The sequence below is a fragment of the Hippoglossus hippoglossus genome, chromosome 3 (assembly GCF_009819705.1).
Source record: "Hippoglossus hippoglossus isolate fHipHip1 chromosome 3, fHipHip1.pri, whole genome shotgun sequence".
In the NCBI taxonomy this organism is placed as follows: domain Eukaryota; kingdom Metazoa; phylum Chordata; class Actinopteri; order Pleuronectiformes; family Pleuronectidae; genus Hippoglossus; species Hippoglossus hippoglossus.
In genome coordinates, this window is record NC_047153.1 from 1,268,237 (window position 1) to 1,284,597 (window position 16,361).

General features: G+C 45.1%; 1 protein-coding gene across 6 annotated transcripts in view; it reads right to left on the bottom strand.

Annotated features, from left to right (window-relative positions):
• The window catches only part of LOC117778995 (golgin subfamily B member 1-like), a 31,095-nt gene extending 14,734 nt beyond the window's left edge, over positions 1-16,361 (bottom strand). For 2 of the 6 annotated variants that reach the window (XM_034614903.1, XM_034614899.1), the window contains exons 1-20: positions 16,109-16,361; positions 14,047-14,106; positions 12,970-13,125; positions 12,229-12,366; positions 11,232-11,345; positions 10,882-11,037; positions 10,383-10,562; positions 10,134-10,256; positions 9,592-9,705; positions 9,124-9,427; positions 8,749-8,864; positions 8,386-8,503; positions 7,827-7,918; positions 7,584-7,735; positions 3,903-4,053; positions 3,191-3,314; positions 1,674-1,807; positions 992-1,101; positions 458-626; positions 272-376 (exon numbers count right to left, since the gene is read on the bottom strand). In XM_034614903.1, coding sequence (XP_034470794.1) covers positions 272-376; positions 458-626; positions 992-1,101; positions 1,674-1,807; positions 3,191-3,314; positions 3,903-4,053; positions 7,584-7,735; positions 7,827-7,918; positions 8,386-8,503; positions 8,749-8,864; positions 9,124-9,427; positions 9,592-9,705; positions 10,134-10,256; positions 10,383-10,562; positions 10,882-11,037; positions 11,232-11,345; positions 12,229-12,366; positions 12,970-13,125; positions 14,047-14,091 — 2,601 coding nt within the window. In that variant the 5' untranslated portion in view covers positions 14,092-14,106; positions 16,109-16,361. Of the gene's footprint in view, positions 1-271; positions 377-457; positions 627-991; positions 1,102-1,673; positions 1,808-3,190; positions 3,315-3,902; positions 4,055-7,583; positions 7,736-7,826; positions 7,919-8,385; positions 8,504-8,748; positions 8,865-9,123; positions 9,428-9,591; positions 9,706-10,133; positions 10,257-10,382; positions 10,565-10,881; positions 11,038-11,231; positions 11,346-12,228; positions 12,367-12,969; positions 13,126-14,046; positions 14,107-16,108 lie in introns of all 6 variants that reach the window. The other 4 variants (XM_034614898.1, XM_034614901.1, XM_034614900.1 and 1 more) reach the window with 4 other exon arrangements.

The following is a 16,361-nucleotide window of genomic DNA, read 5'->3' on the forward strand; positions in this document are numbered from 1 at the left end:
GAAGGGGGGGGGGGGATCTCAGCGAGTATATCATATTAAAAATGTTTATGTACTTTAGGAAAAAGGCATTTTTTTACATGAAAACCAAAATATTTAAGCCATCAAATGTTTTTTGAGTTTGGAAATGATCTTTTTTGTAAACAGCAGTTCTGTCAGCTCTTCAGAAAACCCTCAGGATTTAGAGGTTGTTTCTGTTCGGAGCTTTCGGTCTTAATGGATTTAAGTGAAACAGAAATCTTAAAGATTGATGTTTCTGTTTGAGACATCACACCTTCTCCTTCAGGACAGTGAACTTCTGCGTGAGGTCAGAAACTTCGGTCTTCAACTCCGAACAGTGTTTCTCCGAGCTGCTGCATTTCGTGGAGACGTTGTCGAGCTGAAAGGAGGAAAAGGAAAAGTCATGAACTACAGATGCACAACAAACAGAAGAATGCTCAACGATGCAGCTCAAACCTACAGTGTGCTCAGTCTGAAGGAGCCTGTCGGACACTTCTTTGTACTGAACCTCTTTCTCGCTCAGGGATTCTCGGAGGCTGCTGATCAGCTCAAGTTTCTCCGACGTTTTAGCCAAAGTGTTTTCCTTCTCGATCAGTGAACTTTCCAGACACTCCTGCGTGTTAGTCAGTCTGAAAAATACACAAACAGTTAAAACGTTCAACACGTCTGTTGGTGGCGTCGCATCAGTGTCTGTCTGAAAGTGACTGTTTAGATCTCGGTGGTTTTTAACTAAGCAGATGGACGCTGACGTTGAGATCTTAAGTTATCAGAGAAACGAGCCGAGCAAACGTTAGCGGCAGCTCAGCTCGTTATCGTTTTTACAGAGATGCCCCCTAGTGGACACTTTCTCGAAACCAGAAACTGTAACCAACTAACTAACAGTTGATGAATGTATATATTATAAGAAAGACAGTGAGAGTCTATTAGTGAGATGTACGCTGCTGTGTTTCAATGTAATCAGATGCAGGTCTTTGCAGAGAACTCTTGTTTTTACCCTTTGAGCTGTTCGGTGAGACTGCTGACCAGCAGCTGATGCTTCTCTGCGTCTCTGCTCTGTTGACTTCGGACGCTGGCGAGTTGACTCTGAAGTTTCTCAGACTCGTTCTGTGGGGCCACAAAAACAAACATCAATATGCAAAGATGAAATTCATACAGAACTGGATGAAGAAAGTGTCACTGCACACAGACGTGGACGACAGCAGACCCCCTGGAGACGAGCATCAGTGGACATTTGTAATCAACTGTCAGTTGTTTCCATCGTCACCATCAGAATCATTAAGATTCTTAGGTTTTATCTTCCCCAGTCACATGGTAACAAACACTGATATTCACCATCTGTGTGGTTACGACACCCAGTGAGTCTGCGACACATCGCTGCACTTGTTAAAACGTTATTCCACCAAAGTGTCCAAGGTTAAACAAGCACACCACACCGTTAGCCGCCACCGCCAGAGGTGCTCTCTAGCGCACACGTACACGAGACCCAACACACCTGAGAGACCCAATATGGCTGCTCATCTTCATCTACATCAAACGTCACCTGTGTTAGAAGGGTTTGTTACAAAATCCCAGTCCTCAGGGGAAACATGCAATTCACTCGGCATTTACTCTACATCTTCACGACCAATAGTGGATTAGGAGATGGCGTGTTGTTGGATGAGCTGCCGTGAGGTTACCTGAAACGCCTCGATGCGCGACTGCAGCTGCTGTCGATCCTCCAGATCCTGACAGCGCTCCTCCAGACTCAGGATCTGCTCCTGCAGCTGGTTCCTCTCCAGCTCCAGCTCCTCCACCACAGACCGCAAACCATCTGGAGTCATCAGGACAGAGAGCAGGTTAGAACAGGTGACATCACGGGGCGGAGGTGGAATTAAATTACAGACAGTTGAAGAATTAAAGGAAAAAGCAACAAGTCTATTAAGCTGTTTTCAGACATGGACTCATGACATTTTTCTGAAAATTGGGAGTTAATGTTTGTCCTGTGAAGCAGCCGCAGGTTGTTGGGTCCGACTCGGGGAACATGGAACAGGAACATGTGGGGAACATCCAGGCGAGGGGCGGAGCCTGTAGAGCAGCAGGAGGCCGGACATGACGTATAAACTCTGCTGTGGAAAGATCAGTGTTGTTGTTTACAGCTCATCCACACCGGCGTCGGCCCTCAGCACCAAAAGATCTGGAACCTCCTCGTGTTTCCAAGTGGACGTCTTCGTCTTCTACGTGTGCGGCTCCTCTTCTTCATCCTGAGATATTTGTGTTCTTCCAGTTTCACGTCCGTCACGTGTTAGAAACCTCATCAACACGTCCACTCGCTCACTGGGAAGCTTCCACACATTGTCCTGCTGTTTCCTCACATGGACTCTGACATGTTACAGACATTTTACTAGGAGGCTGCAGGAGAAGATCCAGAAAATATCCAGAGACACTGACTCAGACATTTGTTCTCACAGACAGAACATGTCAGGAACATGTCAGGAACATGTGAGGAACATGTGAGGAACATGTCAGACTACAGAGCAGGTCTGAAAACAGCTTATGAGAAAGTGAAGATTCATTTACTGAAACAAGGATTAGCTCCAAACAACCAAAACTTACATCAGTTAGTTTTCCATCTGAAACAAAACTACTTATAATTTTCATTTTGTGTGTATTTTTTCTTTTAGTTCTTTTGTTTCTTGGATATTTGATGATGTATCTTTTGGCTTTTGGATAAGAAGCAACTTAAAAAGAGCAAAAACAGGATGAGGAAAAACTTGAAATGAGCAGAACATGCAAACAATGAAGAAAAACAACTTACCACAGACGAGGAGCCTCCTGTCACCTACATTTATACATTCACACACACTCAGTGAAGTCATCCAGACAAACACTAGCCAGCTCAACCAGCATGCACGTGTCAAAAGAAAATACTGTCAACAGACCACAATGGAGACCAGTGAATGAATTCTCAATAAATAAATAAACCCAGAGTTAGTTTTAATGAACTGAGGATGAGCTTGTTAGAGTTTGACCCAAACACGTAGAAGAGAAGTCAAACTGAACCAAACAGCAAACAAACGATCCAACACTCAGTAAAACAAGTTTGGAGTTTTATGGTAAAAACAAAAATACCAACCCGAAGGCAACTTAAGTTTCCCAAAGTAATGTGCAGATGACCGTGTGCATGCCGGCGTAAACTGTCTAGCGGATCTCACACCTGTGTCGGGGGTACTGTACTCGGGCCACCAACCTCCCATGTTCTCCCCCTCCATCGGGGTGGTGCTCTCCGAGGCGCTGCGAGGGTCCTGGAACTGGACCTGTCCGTCAAACTCAAAGTCCTCCTGCAGGGGCGACACACTTTACTCAACCAGAGCAGGTTTTTAAAACCGTTCTGTTTGTGCAGATTGAAATAGATCTGAGGTTTTCTTTGGCCAGCTTCCTGTCTTTATGTGACGCTAAGCTAAGCTAACCACTCCAGCTCTACGCTTCATGAACATACATCGGATTGTTAGCGTCTGAGCAAGACAGCAAATGAGACTCGCTTTTGTATTTATTAAAAAAGGAGTTATTGTCACATGTCAACATGAATTATATTGGACCTAAAATTTATATTTGTGTGCAACTTTTCTACAACAGTGGAAATATCCACTGATAACAAAACACACAACGCGAGTGTCGCTCAGTGGAGCTCATATCTTCAACAAGGTCCAACAGTCCCTCAAAGTCGATGAAGCCGAAACAAATTACATCTATATCCCACTGTCTTGGCCTGTTTGTGAGATCTTTCCTAATTAATTTAATGTCCTCTGTTTAAAAGGAAAACCGAAATGGAGATTGTATAAATTAGATCAATCATGAACTAATTAATTTTTACTTGTTCATTAAACAGATAAATAAAAAGGGTTTTGTGTGTCAGCGTGTGCACGTACCTGCAGGCTTCGCTGGGCCGGGGCCGTCAGCTTCTTGGCCCTGTGTTGGCCGAGCCCCCGAGATTGAGCCAGCTCCTCCTCCAACTCCTGCTGCCGAGAGGCCAGTGCTGGATCGGAGCAGCCAGGAAAGAACCAGTCATCCTCAATCAGTTTTGTGCCACAGGGAAAGGGGGAGGTTGGGTTGAGGATGTGTTTATGGATGGGAGGAGGGTATAAAAGGGACCGGACAGAGTGACGGCAGAGGGAAAGACAATGTGAGGACGAGCTGACAGAGACGGACAGTGGAGAAGAAGTGTGATGGCACAGATGGTGTTTGATGGTTTCCATGAAGAGGGAGATGAGGCACTTTCAACACCACAAATAAACTTGGTGAAAGAGAAAACAGTTACATCCAGACAGACTGCGAGAAAGGAACAGAGAATCAAGGATGGAGAAAGAGGAAGTTACTCAAACTCCAGGCATGTGTTCACTTTTGTTTTTGCATAAAAGGTCCTGAGAAACACTTCCAAAGCAACACTCTGGTCAGAGCCATGCACCTAGTTTGCACAGCAACGAAACAGCATTCAAACATGTGGGAGACGAGCAGGAGAAGAGGCTGTGGGAGGCAGGAGAGGACCCGTTTGTGTGAGTCACACTTAAAGCCAACGTTTCCTCGCTGAGGATTCAACAGGGAGACCAGACAGTTATTTAGAGTGACACCAGAGGGGTGCAGATCTGAGGGGGGATTATGCTTTTATACTATTTGGATTTTCATTTAGCCGAACAGGATGCAAGCAGGGCAACGGCAAGAAGATTAGACCGAACAAAACACGTTCCCATCTGTTTTGTGACAGGCGGATTCAGGTGTGTGGGTGGAGGGAGAGGGAGGCAGCTCAAAGCGAAAGGTGGGCGAGGAAAAGAAACAGGTTTTGAGTGGGTGAAGCTGTGGTCAGTGTGGGTTCAGGGTTCAGCTCAGACAGGCTCTATTCAGCAAGGATGCAAATGCACTACGACAATCAGATTATCTACACTAATCATTTCTGTTTTCAGACATGGACTGAAGACCCAATTGTCTGTAGTTAGTGTTTCTCCTTCTTCTTCATCCTGAGATATTTGTGTTCTTGCAGTTTCATGTTCGTCACGTGTTAGAAACCTCATCAACACGTCCACTCTGACATTTTCCAGATATTTTACTGGCAGGCTGCAGGAAAAGTTCCGGAAAATGTCCGGAGCAACTGACTCATTTATGTTCTTACATATAGTTCATGTCTGAAAACAGGTAAACTAAGTCTGAGGCAGAATAGAGCAGGTCGGCCTCACGCTGGATATTTCACCTCCACTGACCACAGCAGCAGGGATTATATCAGGAGGGTGTAAGAGCAGGAGAGACAAAGTATTATTCATGAAACCAAACCAGTTATTCATTAGTTTTATTAGTTTATAAAGTGATATTAGACAACTTTAAAGCAGAAGGAGGTAATTAATTAATCATATTTCCCCCAAAGTCATTACCAAGTAACTTTAAGGTTGTGGTTTGGTTATAAATAACAACAGACAAGCACAAAGAGTTCTTGGTTCCAGTTGATGGAAAAGCAGCAGCAAAGCAGAAGCAAAGCAGCAGCAAAGCAGCAGCAAAGCAGGTACTGAAGCTAAAGTTTGTTTTTAGATTCTGTTTGGAGCAAATAGTAAACTCAAACTTAGAAGCTGATTGACACCATGTATGACATCATCATTCTAAAAGATCAGAGCACCACAACAGGCCGATAAACTTTAATGATCTTAAATCCAGCAACAACAATAATACGAACAACATTAGGAGTGATTGGACTGAATGAGAAGGTAAACGAGTCACTAACTCGGACCGACATCCTGTTAAAGAGGATGTTTGTTGTGTCGGCAGCTCAGAGTGTTTACGTCTCTGAGGGTTTTCAGTCGAGCTGTGAGACTTTTGTGTCGACAACTTGTTGCTGATTCACCAGTTTCACAAGCACTTCATATTAATTTAGTTGAAGAAACATTTAGCTCTTATTTAATAATGAATGATGATCCATTACGATCAATATGACGTCATTAAATATCCCAAACACTACATCTTTCAATTCTGATTGATGATCCTGAGCCTGAAATAAATGTTAAATCTGAGCGAAGCATCACTATAATGAACGTACTTATTCAAACAAAACTTTTCCGACAGAGACACGTGAGATTCTCTGGTTTCAAGGCAACTTGAATGTTTTCCGACAATGAGGGTGAATTGAACGTGGGTGCAAAGGCGTGGTACAAGAAGAGCAGCGAGCCGAAATGTTCCTGCACTCTGACCCCTGTTTGTCTGAGTGTGTGTTTGTGTTAATGGACCTTTAATGGAAAAACTGCACCTCCTAGAGTCAGAAGCCAGAAGTGTAACTCACTGAGGAAAGAGGTGGATTTATAACAAACTTCACCATCAGCTCCAAAAGCCCTAAATACAGGGAGTCAATGTGTTATTTTAATGATAAATAAGGTTTGCTAAGGTAGTTTAATTTAAATGAGTTTACATGGAACTAGAAGGAAAGTGCAGGTTCTACTGGATGACACACAGAACTTGACACTGACCGAATGAATCAGTTTAGAATTGGTTAAAAATGTGAAACTCTGTCTGTGTGTAGGTTTGTGAGGAAAAGGAAGTTAGAACATTTTAAAACATGAGGTGTGAATGAGATGTTTTTTTATCCACCTTCTGCAAAGTGAAGCTACAAACACATAAAGATTCATGACTGTCGTATGTCTGCATGAGGCACAGAAACTCTGTCATCCTCTTCCCAGTTAGTGCAAGTTTAGTTTCCTTCACAGAAGAAAAAAACACCATGTTTGATTTGATACCAGGTTATTACCATTATTATTATTATTATTATTTTAGTGTGACAACACCAGAAATCAAAGGAAACAAAGTAGGACAGAAGAACAAAGGGGTGAAGGAATGGAAAAGAGGAAGAACACAGGAGAAAGGAAGAAGGAAATGGGCGGAGTCTAAAGTGCCGCCTGCCACTGCACTGCCTGCAGTTCAGCCTCAGTCAACGTGAAGGCGAACTGCAGAAAGTACAGTGAGCAGGAGCTGCACTGAAGGTGTGGAGGAGGAGCCTGCATGCACAAAACTGATGGGAAACTGTTCTGTGTGGCTGCTCCCATCCCTGGAGCAGGGGCTGGAGTGGGGGGGGGGGGCAGGGGTCCATGAGATGGGAGGCAGCACAGGGTCAAACCAAACGCTCACCGTTACCAAACAAAGAAAAAGAAAATGATGTTCAGTCAGACAAGTGGTCAACACAGACGAAATCAAAGTTTGATGGTGGAGGTGGAGCCGAGTTGAGACAGAATACGAACTGAAACTCGTTTTGTCTCCTGAGAGTCTGAACCAGGCTTTTTCTGCAGCGCCCTGAAGAGTTGTGTCTGACATACGTTCGTCCTGTCAACAGAACTTCCATGTGCACGGAGCTTCTCATTCTCCAGTCACGAGCTACCAGTATAATCCGGCTGCTGCACACGATGAAGCACGAACTCACGTGCACACCGACTGTGACTCTCACTAACGCTGAATAACAACGATCTAAAGCAGATCTCATCGCTGGTTTAAATTCCCACACTAATATATTGAATTGTATCATTTTGTTCTCCTCGACCATGTTGCGACCCTGAGATCAGGAGTCACTGCTCTAACAGAAGCTCTTACCCTCTCTCTCCTCCTCCATGTGGCTGATGCGGAGAGCCATGGCCACCTTCTCCTCCTTGGCCCGGTCCCGTGCACTGACAGCCTCCGTGACCATCTCCTGCCATTCCAAGACCTGACTCTGAGAGTCATCAGCACTTCCTGACTCACTGGCCTGTGAGCAGAGAGCGGCAGGAAACAGGCCGTGAGGAGGCAACGCAACCGAAGGCAGGAGAATTAAAAGATAAACGTCGTGGATCCCTGACCTGAGAGGCGGCCCTCTTGGTGAACTGCTCCAGGTCGGCCTGTAGACTCCTCTGTTGCTCCTCATACACCACCAGCTTCGCCTCCAGCATTTCTAACAGAAAACATCAGACAAGTTCATCATCACATCAAAGTTACCAGTGACGTTATCACCTTGTTAAGGACGTTCATTGCTGTTTGTCTGTCTGTCAGGAGATTACACAACAACTAAAGGACGGATGTGGTATCGTCCAAGAAAGACACCATTAGTGTTTATTTACACAGGCTGCTTTTAAAGAAACCAAAAACAAACCGAAAAATTTGGATTTCCAGCTAATCTGGATCAAATGTCAATCTAGAGCTGCTTAAAGGTCAAATAAATAAACCGTAACGTTCTAATCTTTTAGCTTCTTCCTCTCAACTACATCAGAGAATGGATATTTTGCCTGTGTTTAATGTTTCTACATGGTTTATGCATGTGCATGATAAAGAGGCGGATCAGTGGAGGTATGTGCACTCTGAGAGTTCTTCTCATAGATTTAACCACGAGTTCCAGGGAACAATCCGCTCCGGGTTGGTTACCATTCTTTGTCTTGAGCTCCTCGTACTGCTCAACCTTCCAGAGGTTTTCCTCCCTCTCCTCCTCCAGTGCCGTGATATGACTCCGCAGGGCCGTCAGATCCGGGGGGGCGCCTCCAGCCTGAAGAGGACAGAGCAACCATCTTTTAAATGGGTCTTTTTTACTTAGAAGACTTCCTCCTGCTTTTGGATGTTGTTTATAACGTTACTGGGGAAACAAGTCCAGCTTGAGATTTGTCTTCATTTTCTTTTGGATCATTTAAAAAAGACCTTTTCAATACATCTGACAGAAAACTACGGGTTGATTTTAATTTGGGAAAAACATCCAGGCTTCTCAAGACGAGAACAAAAAGTTGTTAATTTTACTTGGCTTTTCTTCATCTCCTCCTCCAACTGTCGGATCCGAGACTTCGACCAAGCTTTCATCTTCAGGAACTTGGCTTCTGATCTGCTGGCGTCATCGGTTTTTTGCTTTGCTTGTGCTGCAAAAATAAAGAAATTAATTTAATTTGGTGAAGAGATCTCACTGATTTTGTTACGGTCTCATCATTCTATGATTGTGTTTACTAAATCTGGGATACAGCTATGACGGTGTGTATTCTGAAGATATGGTTTGATGACATCGTTGTATTTGACCTGGTTTTCTGGTAAATGTGGTGAAAGTGTCTCCTTGGATGCACAGAACATATAATCTGATTAAAAATCTTTTTATCAAAAGAAAGGATGATGTAAGGCAATCACCTTCCAGCTCAGCTATTCTTTGGATGGAGGCTGAATCAGCAGTCATGCTTCCCATCCCCGAGGCCTCCTGACTGGCAGGTGGCGCTGCTACCGAGGTTCTCCTCAGCTCCTCCAGCTGCTCCAGGAAATCCTGCTGGGCTTGGTCCACCTGTGAGCGATGCTGCTCAGTCAGTCGCTGCACCTCTGCCTGCTGTTTCTCCATCAGGTCGCGAAGTTGTGCTCGCATCACGTGCTTCTCTGCCTCCATCTTGGAGGCCAAGCTCTCTCGTTCAACCTGTAGCCGACGGAGCTTTTCAATCAGCTCCTACGGGGACAAGAGAAGATGATGAAGAACAGTGGAGAACATAATAAAAACAATGGGGTTAAGAAAGTGCCATTACGTTTCATTTTAAATCTAGAACGGCAATAACATAATTAATGAAGAAAACTCATTATATACACAAGCGTAGAGATGTGGTCTTTCCTGACCTTTATCTGTTGGTCTCTTCCATCCACTTCTCCCTGGAGAACATCGATGACCTGCGTTTTACCCAGCAGCACCTCCTCCTTCTCATGGAGCTTCTGTTTGAGGGCCTTCAGAAGCTGAGGAGACAAAACAGACGTTAATAAGCATGGCACTCCCCCGGGGTTAGGGGGGGGGGGGGGCTAGAGTCCTGTCACAAAGCTATGCAGCCCCAGTCAAGCGCCCTCAGGCTTTTTGACGGAGAGAGACTCTTGATTTATACGTCATGTCCGGCCCTTCCTGTTGTTGTGACCGAGTCGGACAGTCTCCTGCTGCGTTCTTCATACGAGACCGACTAACTCCGGAAAATGTATGGACCCAGTTTTTAGGTTCATGTCTGAAAACAGCTCGAGTCACGTGATGAGTGACACTGAATTATTTACTCCTGCAGTAACGTGATGGCTGTGAGCAGCTCTTACACTTCCTCTCAACAGAAAGAGAAAAACAGAAGCATGTATAAATACACAGGTTCCTCCCTGATTGGTTTAGAAGTGAGTGATGTCACTACCTGCTCCAGGTCGGCGCTGGCATCAGACTTCGCTGCGAGCTTGAAGAGCTCCTGCTCGTGCATCTGGTTGATCTCTATCAGCTGGTTATCTTTCTGAATGATGATGTCTTTGAATGTCTGGATCTAAAAAACAATCATCAGAGACCAGATGCACAGGCATCGATGTTAAACAGATACAGGAAACAATCAAAGCATCTCTGTGCGTTTGTGCCTGGAATCAGAAATCACCTGAAGGATTTAAAAACCTACATTCTGTTTGTACATGTTCTCCTTCTGACCGTACTGCTCCTTCTCTGTGACCAGCAGCTCCTTCAGGCTCTCCGTCTGCTCCTGCAGGAGACTGTAGCGCTCCTCTGCTTCTCCCACCTTCCTGGTCAGACTCTGCACCAGCAGCTGGAGCTCCTGCATTGCTCCACCGTCCTCCGCCACCTACAGGAGTCACAGCACAGCTGAGCATCAACACATGCACTTGACTCAAAGAGAATGTCCAAATATAAATAGATATGAATTTAAATAGCTGAAAACCTGGAATGTAGCTTCTACTGTTATTCCTTCAGCTACATCAACATTTATAAGTTTTAGTTTTAAAATGCATCAATGTTTTTTCATTCATCTGGTTTCCAGTAGATGGAGATTCCTTATGATGTGTTTTTTAAAGTACACTATTTAAAACAAAGACGCATTAGTGTGGATGAAGCCTGAATCTGTTATGAGACGATGTTCCCAGCATGTTCTTTATGTACGTGACCTGTTGTTGTGGTGCAGGTGTGACGGGCTGATCTCCTGCCAGTGCCGTTTGCAGGTGGACGATGTAGGCCTCCTTCTCCGCCAGTTTCCGGTCCTTCTCCGTCAGCATCGTGTCCATTTCCTCGCCTCGCTGCCGCTGGGACTCCACCTCCTTCCGCTGGAGTAAATTTAAGTTTTTGGTTTAAAAAGAATGAAGAAACATCCACAAAGAATTCAAACTCTGACTGCTTTTAAGAAATGTCCAGAAGAGGAGAGAGAGATAGTTGGACACTGGATTTCCTCACGGCACCTTGTTCACCTTTCGACTAACTAGGACAACAGGAGGATGAATCCATCTTGAATAAGCATTACCTTGTTTTCCAGTTCATTGTTTCTTTGTGCAAGTTGATGTTCAAGTTCCTCAACTTTCTTCTTTAGTAAGACAATCTTGCCCCGACTGGCTTGCTCTCCTGCTTCTGAAGAGCCCTAAAGACAAATATCAAATGACAGGCGTTGGACTACATCTCCCAGACGACCACACGGACTGCTCATGTTGTTCTGTGTCTCCCGATCGTTTGTTAATAAAAGATCCGTAACATCACAGACCAATGACACATTAACTTTACATTGTAGATTTCATTTCAATCTCAAGTCTAAAATGGAATTGGGATTTAAATTGTGTGAGAAAAATCAGAGACATAAGCTGTTTTCAGACATGAACACCAGAAAATGTCTGAAAATTGTATCCAGACTTTCTCTGGAGTTGGTGTTTGTGAAGCAGCAGCAGGTTGTCGGGTCCGACTCGTTCACACCAACAGGAACATGTGGGGAACATCCAGGCGAGGGGCGGAGCCTGTAGAGCAGCAGGAGGCGGAGCCTGTAGAGCAGCAGGGGGCCGGACATGACGTATAAACTCTGCTGTGGAAAGATCAGTGTTGTTGTTTACAGCTCATCCACACCGGCGTCGGCCCTCATCACCAAAAGATCTGGAACCTCCTCGTGTTTCCAAGTGGACGTCTTCGTCTTCTCCGTGTACGGCTCCTCTTCTTCATCCTGAGATGTTTGTGTTCTTCCAGTTTCACGTCCGTCACGTGTTAGAAACCTCGTCAACATGTCCACTCGCTCACTGGGAAGCTTCCACACATTGTCCTGCTGTTTCCTCACATGGACTCACTCTGACATGTTACAGACATTTTTTGGAAGGAAAAGTTCCAGATTTCAGTGCAGGTCTGAAAACAGCTTATGTGACGAGTTTCAGATAATTTGTGCTTTCACTGCAGGGATTCACATGGATAATAAACCTCACGTTATCCTCAGGTCTATTAATCTATCTCACATCTATCTAATCATCCATTTACAGTAACTGTACCTTCTTGCCGTGTGTTGGCGTAACCTGACCTCCCTGTTGCTTCTTCAGCTCCTCCAGCTGTGTCGTGAGGGACGTCACCTTGGCCTTGTTCTGGAGACGCAGCTTTGACAGTTTGCCATCACAAGCCTCCTTCTCCACCTGAGTCCCAGAGAACAGGTTATTCATTAGCTGTTGTTTTTACTTTCACCCACAATGTGAGAAATGCTTCAAACCACACCACTACACACAGCTGTTTGCAGGACGCATAGTGATGAGGTGGTGTATCGTAATGTGGAGTTGGCGAGGAACAGCCTAGCACGTAGCTCGTGAATAGATGCGTCTCATTTGCTGCTGTAGGTCATAAAGAGGCAGCAATATTACAATAAGACTGTTTCATAACCAGTTAAAAACTCCTTGTAGAGACTTTAAAAAAACGTTTACCTGCTAGTTTCGGTGTAAAATAGTTATGTGGGAGCTGCGTGTGTCTCCTTTAGATTCAGGTGCTGGCTCATCCTCCTTAATAGATCCATGGCTAGCTCACATCCCACCATTATTAATATTGCTCAAGCCATGATGCTTTACTTAATTAATGTAAATGCAGATTTATTATATATACACACAGATCATAGATGGTCCCTATCTGACACAAGTAATCAGAGATCTGGGCCTAACGAACATGTAAACTTCTCAAAAGGACACACAGCGGATTTCACTCTCATAAATTCGCCTTCCTATTGACTCCAGAGGGGAAGCTGTCCTCACCTTGAGCTGCTCGTCTTTGGTGCGAAGCGTTGCATCCTTTTCTCGGATCATCTCCTTCAGCTGAGTGACAAGCAGCTCAGTTTGGGTCAGCCGCTCGGCCATTTCCTCCACAGCAAGTTCTCCACCGCCAGCAGCACTGTGGGGAGAGCCCGGGCCCTGAGGACGCGGAGGAGATGGTGACCAAACTAAATCACATTCTGGCCAGACAACAAAACACATGAACCCAGCTGGTGTTGGAACAGGCGCACAGGTATCTGATTGCAATGCTGTAGAAAGTGAAATACGGGCATTCACTGCCAGCTTCAGTCACAGGAAAAGGTTTTACAAAACAACTTTAAACTTTCTGGTTTTCAATGGATTTCTTATCATTTTGTTGCTGTGTTGTTTTAAATGTTGCTGTCGAGCACCTTGAATATTCCTTTGAGTATGAAGTGTGCTTTATAAATAAAACTGCCTTGACTAACCTCATCGGAATTCACAGATTTGATTGGATCAGTGGCGTCATGTGAAATGATTAACAACACATGCAATCGGTTAGCAAATTTCCTAGGTCGCCAAATTAGTGCCGTAAAGGCAACAAAAGTTGCGCCAATACAAATAAAAAGCACTGTGTCAAAATTTGACAGTTCCTATGAGTTACATGTCCGGATTACGGACCACGGTCCACCTATGAGGGACGTCTGCTGTGGAGTGAACAGGGTTTCAGCTGGAGCAGTGGTTCCCCCTCACAGGAAGTGTGAGCTCTGTGTGAGTCAGAGTCCTGTGCTCAGCAGGCCAAGTCGTTCCAGTTCATCAGGACATGAGACACACTGCAGAGCCGTCACTGGGTTTCTTTAGTAAATAAATCAAACTGCTACACTGAAGCCACAGAATTCACCTGGAGGCACGCATTTAATAATGGATCATGAATATTAAATGTCGTGATGGACAAAGTGTTGAAACAGTCCTATAGATTTATGAAGCGTTACAAACACACTAAAGACAAGTTGTTTCAGTTTGTTAGAGAACAGTTGACAACAGTGTCACAGATCTCTTCAGTGTTTAATCAATGAAAGACAAACGTGTGTGTGAACGTACTCCAGACCCAGGTTCTCCCTCTTCACCGGAAAACCACTTCAGCATGGTTTCAGTTGAGACCTGTAAAAAACACACACACACACACACACACACACACACACACACACACACACACACACACACACACACACACACACACACACACACACACACACACACACACACACACACACACACACACACACATTTAATAACAATCTAGAAGTGTCACCTTACTGTTGGTGTGTGTCGGTCTGAGCCCAACTAATACTGATTTTTGGGGCTGATGCCAATACTGATAGTTATTAGACGATAATTATAGTTAATTGTCAATGATTTCATTATCAAATCCTTATGATGTGTTGGAGGCTTGATGTTTTACAATTTAACGTTAAACTTCATTATAAATAAATATACAAAGAAAATACAAATACTTTACAAATAATAGAAATAAAGAAAATAAACAGATTGTTTTTTGTTTATTCAGTAAAAGATGTAACATCAGGAAACATAAACACTAATATGTCTGTGGCTGAGCCTCCAAAGAGCAGGACTGACACGGTGCCTATTCCACGTGTGTCTGTACCCTGGGATGATGCCGAGGCTGCACTGGGTTCCTACACTGAAATATTAACGAACACCCGAGCAGATAATAGTCTGAGGAATGCAGGCTTTCAGGTCAGTGACTTGCTCAGCAGGCCGAGTCAGTCAGGTGACTTTGAGAGCCCAAGCTAATCATGAACCAGTGTTTACTTTACAGCAGGTAACACAGCCTTGTTGAACACCAGCCTGCTGGGTGTGGCTCCTGGTGCTGGGAGCAGCCAGAAGACCAAGACCAGGCCACAACCTGAGGCCTGGTACGACACAATGTGCAGTGACAGGCTGCACGATCCGCCGAATCAGTCACCCTGCAGAACACACCACGTGACGCAGCTGGAAAATCAGCTCAAACTGGTCTTGTCCCACACGATTCCACAGTGGACACCGGTGTCCTGAAAGCCACGGAGAAACCTGGTGTATCTCCATGAGCTTATTTACACAAACACTAAATTAAAAGATGTATTTGTGCTGACTAGTACGCATTCATCTGAGATAATGGAGGAACAAAATCATATCGAGAGTCATCAACCCATGTTTATCTGTCTGGTTTATACCAGCACCTCACTGCTCTCAGGTCGTCTTCTCACAGACTGTAAATGGAAAGGTGGAGTCGTACTCCAGCTGAACAATGTGTGTGTGTTTCTGTACGATACACAACAAACAACAGAAATCTTCACATTCTCTCACTGGATTCTCACATGGGCTCATTAGGAGTTTATTCGGAGTTCGTACGAGGGGGCTGGCAGGACAAACTCCGGAGCCTCTCACATACAGGACAGCATCAGGAGATTATCCGGAGGCTCTGGACGTCTGAAAACACCCTGATGAAACAACAGTGGTTCTGTCAGTGAGACTCATCTCCCTGCAGTGACTCGTCCTTCACTCAGTTGGACCTCTGCTTGTTCTTCTGCTCTTGAGTTCGACTGTTTCGTGTTTTACTGGATGACGACTTTTCCCTCGGGATCTATAAACTATGCGTTTGTCCGCGAAGAACCCGAGGAGGCAGCAGGCAGATGCTAACACTGCAGACACACACCAACACTGCAGACACACACCAACACTGCAGACACACACCAGCAGCTGCTGCTAACAGATCATGTCACTGCGGATAGAAGCAGTTTCCATGAAACAACCTGACTGAAAACAAACCGCTCCGCTCGCACTCCGGAGTCAATCCAACTTATTCGAGCCCATGATTTAACACTAGCTACCTTGTGCTAGCTTGCGTCTCCGGCTGCTATGCTAACTGTAGCCGCAGAGGCCTCGCACCTGCCCGGGCAGCGGGTGTCGGGACCCGGCTGCACGTCCACACTTAGCCCGGTGACTTCAACAAACCGCAGCTAGCGTTAATCCAGCTAGCTAACTTGATCCCGACAGCTGCGGGGCTACATGCTAACGCAGCTAGCACCGAGCTGCAGGTTCGTGACAGGTTCTCTCAGTCGAACTACTCGCTGCCGCTAAAGTGACGGTTTCAAACATTTACCGGATCCACAGCTCCAGGAAGAATCCAGCCGACACGTGGCTCCGTCCACAAAACCGCGTGAAATCACATTTTATTCCACTTGGCGACGAAAGAACAGGACAGAGACGAGTTTATCAACACGGCAGCAGCAGGGCACTGCGCCTGCGCACAACTGTCACGTTCCGCAGGAGGATGACCTGCGTTTTCCTGCAATGATCGCGAGCTACGAATTAGAATAGGGCGTGAAAAGTTCGTGAATATGAAAAGACGCGTT